This window comes from Megalopta genalis, chromosome 6 (genome assembly GCF_051020955.1).
Source record: "Megalopta genalis isolate 19385.01 chromosome 6, iyMegGena1_principal, whole genome shotgun sequence".
NCBI classification, from domain to species: Eukaryota; Metazoa; Arthropoda; class Insecta; order Hymenoptera; family Halictidae; genus Megalopta; species Megalopta genalis.
The window spans coordinates 26,027,693-26,042,803 of record NC_135018.1 but is presented as its reverse complement, the minus strand read 5'-3'; the positions used below and the strand labels follow the sequence as shown (position 1 = coordinate 26,042,803).

The 15,111-nt window shown below is 41.2% G+C and overlaps 1 protein-coding gene across 1 annotated transcript; it reads right to left on the bottom strand.

Moving 5' to 3' along the window:
- Positions 1-3,511: 3,511 nt before the first annotated feature.
- On the bottom strand, positions 3,512-7,186 carry LOC117222233 (uncharacterized). Its single transcript, XM_033473841.2, has 4 exons — positions 7,056-7,186; positions 5,915-6,140; positions 5,089-5,217; positions 3,512-4,635 (listed from the first exon to the last, which is right to left on the bottom strand). Exons 2-4 carry the CDS (start codon positions 6,113-6,115, stop codon positions 3,940-3,942), a joined length of 1,026 nt encoding a protein of 341 aa, XP_033329732.1. The 5' UTR covers positions 6,116-6,140; positions 7,056-7,186; the 3' UTR covers positions 3,512-3,939.
- Between the last annotated feature and the right edge of the window lie 7,925 nt (positions 7,187-15,111).

Below are 15,111 nucleotides of genomic sequence, written 5' to 3'. Positions count from 1 at the left end.
TCTCATTGCGTTTTATGCAAATCGAGTGAATTAATGCACAAAATAACGAAATCATTTAAGAAATATCAAAATAGCGTCGTATTTTTCTCAATTAAATAAAATCATTGGAAAAAGAAATCTCTATGGATGTACCTCTTCTATCTTGCAATTAATGCAGGCAATTTATATTATGCATAGAAATCTGCAGTTTAGTGATCGTAGTCAGCCTTATAATTATATTTTCTCAACGAGCAGAGTAACAATAAAATGCTATCGTAAACGATTAGAAGCTCTTAGTTTTCTTAGCGAAATTCATAGCTAGGTTTGCGAAAAATCAGACACTTTCGCGGCCGTGTAGAAAGTTTGCCCAGCCCGGCAGATTCCAAAGGATTTTTGCAAACGGAACGCCGGGAATCGCAGAATTCCTGATGAATATTCAAGAATCCCGCGCTTCAGCGTAATCATGTCAAAAGAACGACAGTGGTCAAAAGCGCAAAGGAAGAACAGAGATCGACGCGCAGCAAAGGGACCACAAAATCCGTGCTGGCATTCGTGCCAGGACGTTCGCGAAAACTTTGTTACATTTTTGGTGCTGGTCCACGATACATGCCGGCCGAATAACTGGATCAAAGGGACGCGGTTGAACGCGGCAAGAGGCTGAAAAAGAAGCGGACGCTCCCGCGGATAGAGAAGGACCATACCTCGAGAACTTCCCGTGTCCTTCTCCCCTCTTTGCTCGCTCCCTCTCCTATCCTGTTTTTCTTCGTCGTTTCTGTCGTTCTTTTCGCGCACCGACCCCTAGCAAAAGCTGTCGAAAGTCCTTTACTTTGCCCAGACACAATGGACGCGGCGATCGGACCGTGGAAAGAATGGCGGACGCCACGGGAAAGTGGACGTTTGCAACGCAACTCGCTTATCGGGCGAATCAAAGAACTCTCATACTTATGGGAGATTAGATTTCTGGCTGCTTTTGACAAGATTTAATTTTGCGCGGAGGTAGGTGATTTTTAACATCGAGGATGTCCTTCCTTTGCGCTAGGAGAATGTTCCAATAATTATTGCACTTTAATAGAATTTTTGGGATTGGTTGTACTTCACTCATTTTAATCTTTGATTTACAAAATCGTTTCCTATTCGTAGCTACGTATTTTAAATAGGAGAACAATTAATTATTTGATAATATATAATATATAATTTGATAATATAACCTTGACACTTTCTAGAAGCAATAGAAAATTGCAGTAGATCGTTGATAATAAAAACTAAGACGAAAATCGTTCATTTCAACCCGATGAAAAAGGAAATTTGGAAAGTAACAATTGTGATTTAACTTTGAATTATAAATTACCTTATCACGGTTCACGGAAAACGGGAAAACTTCGAATTTGAAAATTCTGTTTCGAATTGCAGTTATAAAAGATTTTAAATGAACGACGACCAATAGAATGTTTTTAACCGATAAATTTACATGAGAGATTACTTTATCGTAGTGTGAAAACTCCGAAATTTCAAGCACAATTATACATTTCGCCGAGAAGTTACCATAATGAGAAGACATAAACTTGAAACTGTAAATAAAATACTGATTGCAAGTTCTTAATTAATTTAAGCGCCAGTAAAATATCTGCAACCGTGTGCCTTCTCTATGAAGAGAAGGTACATCTCTCAATTTAGTAGAAAAATTGGTAAAAGCAAAATGGAGAATCGATGTCTGGCTTTAACTTTAATTTGTCCCGCTACAAAGTGCTGAATCCCGCAGCAGATCAACTGGTACCATGCGTACCATGAGTGCTGTATTACAAGAAGAACAACGGCGAGTCACAGTTGCTCCGGCAATAAGAAACAACGCAACTCGACGGAATAATTAAAACCGGTGAAACGAATGTTTTACCTTGCGACGTGTATGGCTGCCGTGCGTGTGCTTCTAGCGGTGAAAACATACTGCACTTTTGAGAGAGAGAGAGAGAGAGAGAGAGAGAGAGAGAGAGAGAGAGAGAGAGGAAGAAGGAGGGGGTTGGCTGAGGGAAGGGGGCTGAGGGCACGGGAGCAAGAGTAAGAGAAAGAGGAGGAGGAAGGGATGTAGGAGAGCCGAAAAGCGTGGCAGGAACGAGGAACCACCGCGAGTAGCTCGCGCTAAACCACAGAGGAAACAAAAGGTGCCGCCGGCGAATTAAGAACGATATTTTAACGCTCGACTTAATTGCATTAAGCTGGGGAATCCGAGTGGGAGACCCGAGCAGACGGGGAAAAGACGGCGGGGAAACGTGGACGCGGATAGACGCGGGCCTCGGGGATGAAAGAAGCCTGTCAAGAAAAAAAATAAGAAAACAGTCCGGCGAACAGGAGGCAGAGGGTGAAAGGTAGAAATGAAGGGAAGGAGGGGGTAGAAAAGCGAGAATGGAAGGGAAAGGGACGCGGGTCAACCTTCATGGTTGTTCTATTTCGCGATTGGATGTGCCACGGTAATACGTCGGATTTTCAAAGTGCTCCTTACCGCGGCGCCGTTGTACCCTTTGAGCCGAAACAAAGAGAGTGCTCGCTTTTTTCGCGAAGTGGCCGGGGTGAGAGGCGGAACGGAAGAAACGGATTATGTTTTAGACCGAGGAGAAGGCCGAGGGAGAAGAGGAATTGCGGGAGAGGAACGCAGAGCGGTCGGCTCTGCTTGCTGGCGGAGGGAGAGGAATCGCAGGGAAACAGGAAAAAGAGAGAAAGTTCTTCGGGACCACACGAGGCATTCGGGATAAAAGAGTTTTCTTGTAGTGTTTTTCCCCCGGTTTTCCCTTTTCTTTCGTTTTCTCTTCGTTTTTTTGTTTCTCTCCCTCTCCCCTCTGCTTCTTCTCCTGCTTCACCTTCTGCTTCTTCTTCTTCTTCTTCTTCTTCTTCTTCTCTTCCTTCTTCTGCTTCGGCGAATGCGTCGCGTGGCTGCAACGGCTTCGAGGCTCTCTGTTTAAACAGCGGTTCAATGAGACCCCCTCTTTGATTCGATGCTCTTAGAAATGCGAAATAATGCGAAAGGAGATTTTTCTTTTTCTTAAAAGTACGTGTATTCGCAGCCGCTGCCTGGGAAACCATGCTCGCACAGACACTCGATTCTTTGTCGATCATCGGTTCAACGCGCGAGGCGAACAGTCTTTGATATGTTGTGAAAACGTTAGAAGATGTTGAACAACGTTTCCGGAGGCGAGAAGGGCTTTCGATTTGGACACTCGTTGAACAACTGCTGGAGAAGGACTTAGGAATCTGTTGTGTCGAAGATTTCCAATCTGTCGGAAGAATCTTCGTATTCCTGATGAATCTATGAACTTGAAATGTTTTATGAAAATGTTGCTCGATTCGGTTCGATGACAGTGCAACCTAAAAGATTCCGTAAAACATGTGTCATAAATGGATGTTCTTTCAATTTTGCACTTTCCACATATTAACAAAAGGTACATTAAATGTATCAGTGCAAAAGTTCGTTAATATAACTTCGAATTTTACATTAATTAAAGGATTAAGTTGTTGACGAAAATGTACTGTAAAAATAACGACATTTCTTGTGATATATCTACGGCAATTATTATTCAATTATTATACTTTTAATATAGGCAAGTATAAAATGCATTGTCATATTGTCCACAAACTGGCCAAATTCCGATGAACGAATCAATCGTTCATAGAACATGCCAATGTTTTTGTCAACTGTCCTCCGTTTCGGACATTCAAAATTCAGCAGATGTACGAACACATTCACAACTGATTACAATATTAGCATTAACGTTCATTCTCCACGAGACAACAAAATAATAAGCTATTTACACTTCCTAGGTCGTGTTCTCTGTAAAAATACTCACGACTTTTATCTAGCAAACGGCAAGAAAGAATCAACTAGTTTTACTATCTCAATATATTCCTGCTTCCTTTGCCGATTAATCTCCAGTAAATACTATTCTCCAGTAAATACTATTTTTTCAAAACCGTTCAGACGATGTTATGGAAGATTCTATTGTGATTGTCCAATGCCAACGCTCCCGTGAAATACTTTTGGCACATCTGGCACAAGAAGCGATGCTTATTGTCGTGGCACTTGAGATGCTTGTTCAGCAGGTCCTTCCTGGCGAACGTCTTCTCGCAGTAAGTGCAGGAAAACTTGTCCGGGTTCACGTGGAACGCGTTGTGTCTGGCCAGGTTATCCAGCCTGGTGTATTTCTTGGTGCAGATGTCGCAGGTGAACTTGGTTCTCTCCGAGTGACACCTTTGATGGTACCTGAGGTATCGTTTCTGTGCGAACGTCTTCTTACAGGCGCAGCAGACCACCTGGTTCGATTCGTCCTTCTTCACGTCCATGTGGTCGGCTAGCTGTTCACCGTTAACAAACTCCTGCTTGCAGAACTGGCAGGAGTACTTCTTCGGTTGCTTGTGCTTCTGGATGTTCTCCAGGAAGGTTGGGTCAGTCATGATCTTATACAGGAACGTGTCCTTGAGTTTCCCGCTGGATACCATACTTTCGTTTGTCGGGTCTTCTTCTTGGTGGTCCTTTTTGCAGAGGTTGACCGCTTCTATTGACACGTCGAGGTTCTGAATACTGCACTTGGTGTCTTCTTGTGTGAATTTGGAAAGGGGGATGCTGGAGGGTCCAGCTAGGGTACAGCATCTTGCTTCTTCCGATGGCAGGATCTGGAACATGACAGCAAATAAATTAGGATATCCGATGGGAAAACGTACAACATAATTGTTTCATAGTTAATCAGATTGAAAAGTATTTTTCAAGTACTTTTTGAAAAGCATTTTTTAAGTATTTTAATTAAACTGGACTTTTGACTGATTTTACTCAACTATTTAGTTCATCTTCTTGCATCATAAAAATTTTCTCATCGACTATTATCTACCGATTCAAAAATTTATTTGTAAATTTACTTGTTTGATATTAGCTTCAAGCCTTGGTAAATGATAATATAATAGAACAATAATATACGCTTTCGACAAGTAATACGATACTATTGAAAGTGCAAAGTGTATTTAAGCAATGGCGAATTCTTAAACTGAAGTGAATTATTTTTGTCTTAATAGATTGCACATTTTTAATCCCTGCCGGTTTTTAAATTCTCTTATAATTATAACATTTATTACGTTATTATTGTCGTCGCTGACAATTGTCTCATTCGGCTTCTCTTTAAGAGACGATTTTGCGCATTCGGCGCTCGATGGACCAGCTATCATCAAGCCTCCATTCAATAAATCTTTCTGCAACGAGTTTGTCTGAAAAATAACAAATGACCGTTCTAAAATATGTTCTATGAATAAACAACTTACATTGCAATGAAAAGATTATTATTTAATGAACCAAACATAAAGATTGTATAAATTTCTTTAGGTCTTATTTGGCTTACAAATTTTAATTGCAAACCAAAATCATCCTCAATGGAAGTATCTTTATAATTTCAATAATCTTAAAATAATAATCGTCAAATCGTTCATTTGCCCGACGATGGTACAATTAATCTTAAAATTCATTGTTCCCAGAATAGTCCGTCCTTGGCATTGACTTCCCGTAAAATTGACTTTCCCTAGAACCGACTGTCGCTGAAATTGATTGCCTTTAAAATTGCCTATCCCCAAAGATCGATTGTCCTCAAAATTACTTCTGTGTGAAATTGATTTTTCCAAAACTGGCAGTGCCTAAAATTGATTGCATTCAGAATTGACTGTCCCTAAAATTGTATGCGTTCAAAATTGAGTGCCCCTAGAATTGATTGTCTTTCAAGTTGTCTGCCTCTATGAGTCACTGTGGACGTTCGATAAATTGAATCGAATGGCACTCCGTTCTGTTTGTTTACATTCCCGTCGCAATCTCGAGGAACCTGTCATCGCGTCGTCCACGAATTCGCGTGTGAATTGCTACATGAATGGCTCCACAAGGAACACACGAACACTCCGAACCTGTCAATCACCGTACCTTCCGTTTAATCATCATGTCCAATGCTTCCCTAGTATAATTCAATGCTTCCTTCCTCTCCTCTTCGCTTCTATGAAATTCCTTCGACTTTATATCTCTGTTCAAAGATCTTTCCGATTTTCCAACAATTACCAGCGACACAGGCTCGATGTTGTTGCTACCGTAGAGTATTCGATGTCGTGGCACTGTCTTCACTCTCATTTTATTTGTCACAACGATCTCCTAGCTGAAATAAGCATTCCAATAAAATAAAGCCGACAATATTAAAGCCAACAATACTTTGAAACAGTTAAAGAATATTTAGTTACTGATATTTTAATCATTACGATCATTTAATACGATCTTTAAATAAAGCTGCCAGACTGCAATTATTACTATTTGTTTTATATAGTTTCCTTTTATTTTTGCGCATTAAATGTAATATAATTTAAAGTTACCCCGCAAAGTAGATTTCTATAACAATTTGGCTATATATTTGTCAACGAGAACATATATAAAATTTTAAGCAGAAATCGAAAGAGTAGGTAGTCCTGTTACACAAATATTGACGCAACGATGAAAAGCATTCATAACATAAACATATTGACACACGATATAAATACAACGCCTTAAAATACAAATCTAACAATATTTTCCTGATCGATTTCCAATTATTTTTAAAACAAGAACTAACTGAACGTCGTACACCGAACAGAAACACATTATGAATACACAAATGAATAATATTAACAAAAATTGTGCATTTCTTAGTCGATTCTCATGATCACACAAGCAAGTATACGAATGGTATTTACACGCACAAGCTTTCAACGTTACGAACTACAAATGAGTAATTCTAACTTTGCCATTCAATGAAAGCTCGACAAAGTTCCAGCAAGAATAGAACTATATACTGTTAATGAATTATCAACGTAAATACAGGATGCATCGTTGCAGCAGAAACTAGGAGTAAGATATACAGCTTCACTCACAAACAGTTAACTTTTACGAACTCTACAAATCAATAAAATAGAATTTCCATTCAATAAAAATTTCATGAAACTCCAACAAAAATATAACGGATCGTGGATTAATTATCAACACGACCACGATGGTGCATCGATGCAGCGAAAATGAGGTACAGAAGGAATGTGCTACTCACCGTGCACGGACAATCCACTCAAAATTGAAAATTTTCGAGCGTCAGGCACTGATTGAATCAAGAATTTCGGTAGCCGACGTTATCAACGTTGTCCGGGCACACGACACACATTTCACGACGCGTCAACCGTAACTGAGAAGAAACACTGTTTAGTCGACCTCGGGCCGAGTTTGACGGTCGGCACAACAAAGGGCGGCTGGCGGAGTCGCCACACGGAAATCCAAGTTTGCAAACACGGGGCCGCGAGTTTAACGGAATCCGATGTGTCGCGCGTCGGGGACGCAGGCAATTCTGGGGGACATGAACCTCTTGAAATTCGTCTGTTGCCATCGGGTTATAAATTGGAATTCTTGCGAAACAGAATGCACCGGTATCTCCCGGCTGCATCGGTCTTTCCAACCCCTAGACGCTTAGCGGAGACAGTCTCCCACGTGCCACGTGATTCACCATCCGCAACATTCATTTTTACGATAGCAAATGGTGTTCGAAATTTATTGGAACAAATGGAACTTTATTAATCAATGCCAGAATATGGGAGTGCAGGAACGATGGTGACAGTTGTCGATCTGAAATTTTTTACATTTAGTTATTCTGGAATTGTATGGAAAATAAAAATTACCTGTGTTAGATGTAAGATATAGAAGATTGATAGAAATCTATTTCTTGAATTAATAAAATTTTAATTAGTCGAAAATAGCGCAACTGTATTTGGAAATCTTTATATTTAGTCTTGTTTCGTATTTAATCCACTTGCTTTTGCAATAAATACATCAAATTTGCGGTCTATCGATCAAACTGTGTTATTAAATATCGATATTTATAATTACGGGTCACACTGTTTTTAACAACTAAAATTTTGCTTAAAGTTTTGCTATGTATTATCTTCATGCTGTATCATATAATTGAATAGACATAATCGATGTTACATTGAGTATAGAGATTGGAATGTTTTCGAGACAATCAGAAGTGTCTACAGTAGTTTCAATATTTCTCCGAACACACATATCGATAGATCGTTATACCGTAGAGTGTCGGTGTGGTCGGCATCGGTCGCGGCGTCACGTCGTCGCCGGACCGATCCGGATATGCATGTGCGAATATACGCGTCGTTAAAGCAAGTCAATAAAAAGGACGACGATCGAGCAGTCCGGATCAGTCGATCGAAGGAAACAGTCGCATTCATTTAGTCCTCACCTACGCCTTCGATTGAATTACATTGTATTTAAAAGTGCATTGTGCAGCCACCAAGCATGTTTATAAACAGTGACATAGTGTAAGCAGCATCCTGCAGTAGCTATTTTCAAGTTCTCCGATGTGGAATTTAACGTGTAATGATAATCTCTTAAATGAGCGTTTACGGTAAACTGATCGCAAACAGTAACGGTATCAAATTAATTTAAGAATTTTAATGTACCGAACTTCTTGACAAAAAGCAACAAAGTATGTAGTCCCTTTATCGATGCACATTTTTATTTAATTTTTTACTGCCTTCGAAAAATTGACCGCTTGTACTATAACAACGTGACAGACTCGTTATGACAATTTCGAATATAATCTACTTAGCATGGATGCTATTTGCTTCTTCGAAATGAAAATGAAATCCAATTTTGCTGTAGACTATATTAGACATTTGTAGCGGATATCGGCTTCGAGTAATTGTGTACACATGTTTTGTCATTAACGATGAAAAAGTGCTAATCAAGTGATTCCGGCAATAATATTTGAAAAAATTGTTTTCTCACGGGTTTTCCCCAGGAGTTTTCCTATAGTTGTTTTCAGGCCAGACTTTTCCTAGGGGTTTTTTCGGGGAAGGAGATTTCGAGAGAATTTCTAAACGGGGGTGGCGAGATTTCGGCAAAAATCCGAGTTCCGTTGCCTCTCGACCGGAAGCACGGGGTGGGAGTGTGGAAGTCCTTTAACGAGTGAAGCGACGATTTGTCTCTTTGTGGCCGGGAGAAGTTCGGCCACTTTCGTTCGACGCGTCCTGGAGAGATTGGCCGTTCCGCGGACATAAAGAAGAAAGCCACCCCCTTGAAACCGGCTGCCGGCAAATACTTTGCCGTCGCCCTCCTTGCCCCTCGTGACCCGAAACCGCGGCCGGTTATAAAGCATTCTTCCAGTTTATTAGACGGAGGACTCGCGGGCTTCTTTTTATATTAAGCATGTGCATTATTAATGCGCAGGCATAACCGTAAAATGCTGATGAAAAAAAGTTGCCGAGCCCCTGGCGGCCGTTTCTTCTCTCCTGCGAGATTGCTGCTTGACCGACTATTCCTTCGACAGTTCGCCTTGATGCCTCGAGATTTCCCGGATCTCAGACCATTCGAAAATTAAGGTAATCTTATTCGAAGAACGTTGAAAGTTTCACGCCTGATGAAAAATTCAATAAGCACACCTGACGCCGGAGGGAACGATTTCTGCTCAAGTGAAAGTGATCCTTGTAGAAATATAAAACTGGAGGAATATGACGAAAATTTATCAATTGTCACTGACATTTCGGCATTCAACGACGCAAGGCAAATACTATACCAATTGACGTGATATTTTATTTATTTTTAAACAGGACGGTTATCGTGCTAATCACAAAGTAGACATGGTTAGTATAAAAGTTCTTCGTTGATCTTGTACGAATGATAAGATCGAGAGTTAATTTATAACAATATATAGTTTGTTTAAACATTCGACAACCATGCAAACGTATAGAAGAATAAAATCGAAGGAGCTTAGCTTAGAGGAAGCGAATTGCGAAGAGATTCATCGGCGATGAATTTTTCCGCGTCGTTCCCGATACTTCCGGGGAACAATAAGCCAGATGGTACCTCGGGGGTAGGTCTCGAGGTTCACCCTTCTCATCGAGCAGGTATTGAATATTTCATCCGAAAGATCTGTATTTTTCTTCGGGTGATTGTCATTCGTAGAGGTCCAGAAGCGACGGGGTGTGCCGTCGGGCCGGAGGAAAATCAATTATTCATCTGAATTGGTCGGGAAAAAGTCCTAATTATCCAGGGCAAATACAAGCTTAATACGCGGAGAGAGAAGAGAGAGCGTACCAACGTCCTCTTTCGCCCTCCCCCTCCTGCACCCTTCTGTGCCCACCTTCCTCCCATCTCCTCAGACCTCCCACCCTTTCCATAGAGCCCTCCATCGGCTGGTACTCCGGCTCGCAGAGTCGGTCTTCGGGCTTCCTTCTTACCGTGAATAACCATTTGTATTTCCAATTAGCTTTGCTAATAAGAAGACGGAGGCATTGCCGTAGTTAAAAAAAATGTATAACCTCATCCAGCCACTGGGGAAATAAAGAAAAGCGCCGCTCCCGGTATGACAATACCGGCGGGTCGAGCGGGGTTATGCCGGCTGAACTACAATTAAAAATCCTCGCTTCACCCTCGCTTAACCCTGCTTTCTCCTTATGCCGTATTAACGACCGGGCCGCGCGGGGGAGGGGGGCACGGGGTGAGATCGGGGACGCGAAACATCCTACCAAACATCGAGCCTTTTTTTGCCAATTTTATGCTTGACCCCATCTCCGAGCCGTCCTTGTCCTACTATGAACCCCGGACCACCCCCCCCGAAACCACCCCCGCCAGCTGTCTGTCCTTCCTGCTTCCCGTTTATTTCTTCCACCCCGACAGCTCGTTACTTTAGTTTGGCGATGGCCGCAGCGCGATCGGCTATCTTCCTCCCCCGAAATTATTTTTAAGCACGAAGCGTACTGTATTCAATGCTACGCCCGAGATAGTCCACTTCGTTATGTCTATATATATTTATATTTCAATCTATTTCACAACTAATTATAATTTCCCCAGAAAGAAATCTACACTTATATCATGCTTATCTTCATTGCAATCGAAAAATATTGGCAACGAAACGATGGAAATCTTATTTCGATTTCAAATAAGCAAGCAATAAGAAAGCAAAATTTCTTTAAGATTTTTAGGATTTAAAAGAGTTCAAGAAATAATGATTGCAATAAATCTTGACCCTGCAGCTTCGATTACGTCCACTGAGATGTTCCTATTTTCTTTCAAGTTCTCGAGTGTTAAAAGGTACCGTTCTGACGCAACGCATGAAACCTAAATTTTTTCATACGTGTTATACGTCTACGTTTCATTGTTTGAATGATTTGGAGGTCTACGTGTGAACTTATGAGGGGTTGAAACGATTTCTAGGGCCAGTGTGAAAGTTTTGCGATTCTGCCTTCATGCTTCAATTTAATAGGAAATCTTCTTAAATGTAGCTTAAGAACTTTCCTTCAATACATTGTTTACAGTATTGTTTTTTCCGTAATTTTAGACTGTTATAAATTTACCGAGTGACTTCGCGAATTTAAAGATTGAAGAATGTACTAAGTTAACATTTTATTTCGAACTCCGTAAACAATTCGTTAACCCATTGCATTATATGAACGAGTCAGACTCGTGATGAAGATCTCAGGCACAATCTACTAAATATGAAAGTCATTCATTTCTTCTGAATGGAAACAAAATTTAATTCTTCCGGTACCAAAGTGTAAAAATGGAAGTAAATAAATTGTCTTATTCTATTCAGTAAATTATTAAATTATTAAATTATTACATTATTACATTATTACATTATTAAATTATTACATTATTACATTATTAAATTATTACATTATTACATTATTACATTATTAAATTATTGTTCTAAACTAAGAAAACAAATGTATATGTTTATTAAAAGGACGGAAATGGTTTCGCGATTTGATTATTCGGAGCAGGAACCATAAGCCACCCGGAATATTCCCGAAGGCAGAAAAAAGCTAGGCCGAGATAGAGATCTAAGGAAACAGTGCGAATGCTAGTACAAGGACCGCTATCTCGAGAAGTGTCGTATACGGCTGGCGATATTCAAATGGCATCAATTCCTACGAAATTGCTCCGTATATCTGGCCGCAACCTGGATGCAAGGCCTTTCCCTCCTCGAGAAGGGAGCGGACCGTATTGGCAGATAGCTACGACATCGTTTTACAACCCCTTATCTGGATAAGTTACGGACATCTATTCGCAGTTTCTCTCTCCAGCCATCGGAACCGCGTGCTCGCTGGCGTCATCGATTTCCATGGAAATCCCTCGCGCGTTCGAGTGGCCTATCCCCGGGCAAAGTGTCTGGAACGAATGATAAAAAACGGACTCGGTATCCACTTTGACAGTAACCACCCCTGCGCGTCTTAATGTCTCGCGATTTTATCTTGACACGCGACAGACTTGACCGCCGACCGTAAATCGAACGATTGGAGCTTGTCGTGGCGCCTGGAGTGACTCGAGTGATTGAACATATCTTAACGATTGAATCGAGACAGTGGCTATCCGAATAGCAAAATTTGTTTTGACAGATTAATTTAGGTAAACTAAAATAGAAATAGATTGAAACGAAATAGAAAGTCTTTATTTAGTAATTTTAAGAGATTAAAAATATAATAATACACTGGCATTTTAGAATTCTTCTAAATTTTTTCACTGTTTTAAATCGCAACTGTTGAATTTTCCCATAAATGCATAAAATTCACAGTGTAGCGATGACTTAATAATGCGGGGAATGACAAATTGTAGTTCAGCAAACTAGAAATATTCCATGAACTGTATATTGTGCGTTTGTAAAAGAAAATAATTGAAGGAATACGTCTTGACGGAATAATTTCGTTGAAGATTCAAAATTAAAGATTAATTTTTCCGTGATGAATTGCCCGCCCCATAAATGGGATAAGGGTAGTCATAGCGCAGGTGGATATCGTGACAGTCGGTAGATCACGGCGGTACCCTTCATCTGCTTATATTACACATACAATATCTGGGTATCGAAGTCGGTTGATCCCGGTAGGTTCCCTCCCTTGGCAGCGGACCATACATCATGCTTTTCTTCTTTATTAAACTTATATTTTTCAAAAAGTCTCACCTCCGCGAACCACCCGCGGTTTCCTCTCGCTCGGCAACTCGAAAATCAGCTCCGGGGAGAACGAAAAAATTCATTTGACTCTCGAGGATAAGATGAATATGAAAATTGCCCGGCCGCGAAAATGATTTACATTCGAACGTCACCCTGACGATATAACTAGAACCGACTGTCTTGCCATGAATAATTTATCCGGCCAAGCGAAAATGATAGAAAAATATTTCGTCGCGCCGCGCCGCGGCGGAAGATCTGCTCCCATAACTGCGAAAACTAACCTGATTTGCCTCGCCTGCAAACATGAGTCGCAGTTCGATCGTCGATCAACTTCGACAACCCTAATTAATATACAATTTCTTGCGATTAGACCGATGCAATTATTGCATTAATTTTTCTGTAGTTGCTGGTTAAATAATTTGGCTTCAACCGGTTCAATCAGGACAAGCCACTGAAGTTGATGGCAGAGGTGGTCGCAGAGGAGTGTCAGTTTTAACACCATCACGGCCGATGACGCTACGGTGGCGTCAGTTGTCCTAATCATTCTTTTAGAACGTCCAATCACGTATTATTAATTGTTAACCAGAATGTCGAGTTGCTACCGATTCTACTGATGTTTCTCAAAAAATTATTTGATTATAATCTGAATTACACGACTCTATAGATCAAAATCTTACTTATACAATACATTCTACTATTTTCAAGATGAACAAAAGCCAATGATACAACGATGCAAGCAGACCTAGAACAATTTAAAAATCGTGGGGTGTCGTCGTTGGGTGTCAGCTACGCGTTTCGAGGACCGTTTGGCGAAGCATCGGGTGCGTCTAGGATAATCGTCATTATTAGAGCAGCGAGATAGAAAGAGAGAGAGAGAGAGAGAGGGGGGGGGAGTGAGCGAGAAAGTGGAAACAATGCACAGGGGGTTGCGCAACGATAGCTAGTGTACGTGACGGGGTCTCGTCACGTAGGCGTTATCTGCAGTCGTGTTTATCAAGTGCACCGCTCGAGTCAAAGTATGTACAGTGCTCGGTGCCCGTCAATGGCGTTTCTTAGCTTATGCATAAAGCTCTTTCGCTACCTCCTTTCGCGTCTCTGTCGGGCTCTGCCTGGTTGCTTGCCTGGCTGGCTGGCTGGCTGGCTGGCTGGCTGGCTGCCTGGTTGCTTGGTTGGTTCCCTATCCCCTTCCCTCACGGCTTCTCATCTCTCACGATTTCCAACCACCCCCGTTTCATCGAGGCTTCAACCCCTTCTTCGACTGGTGGTAGCTGGCAGGGTGTCTCGCTCTCTCGCAAGTGTTTCCGCCAGGATATATCGCAAAATCTATACCGTCAGGAGGTGAGACGGGGTCCGGGGGGTGGCCAGGAGGTGGAGGTGGCGGCGGAGAAGGGGGTGGGCAAGAGCCAGAGGATGAGACGGAGGAGTGGGCGATGTGGCGGAGGCCAGGGCGGTTTTCGAGAAGGGTGAGCCCCGTCACATTTCACTACAGACTAATAACTTCTGAATATTCATTTCGTGTTTCTCCTTGCCTGCTTGCGCACCCGTAAGCAAGGCTAATGCGACGCTCACAACGCGATCTACCCTTCGGACCCTTTTCCTGTCGAAACATTTTTGTCTTCCCGTATTTATTCGCCCCTGAAAATCCGCAGATGCGAACGTCAAGGATCATGCCGCTGGAAATTTACTTCGGGATGTTCGTCGAACGATATCGATATGCTGTTCGAACTGTTCTATCGATCGTTCAGAAGACTTGAGAAGCGTGGTTTGTAACGATAGCGACGTTGAATAATTTTTATAGATTTTTAGAACTGCATCATTCATTTCTTTGGCGTAACAGGTAATACGGAGCTGGGTCTTTCGATTCGAAAAGGAGAATTGTTCTGGACGAATTTATTGTTCAATGTTCAGTGACTTCAACTTGCTTACCAGTAAAAATTCAAAACAGAGAGTTCAAAAATGCAATGCAGATTATGAAATTATTACGGCAATAATGGCTCCATATCAAATAGTAAAGATTTGTTATACATCGTCCACTGATATTACAAATCAATGTTCAATTACAAACAGTGTAATACTGCACCTTTTGCATAGTATAAAAACTTCTACATTGTCCTCTTTATATTAACTCAGCAATTACAGTAAATTCTCCCTA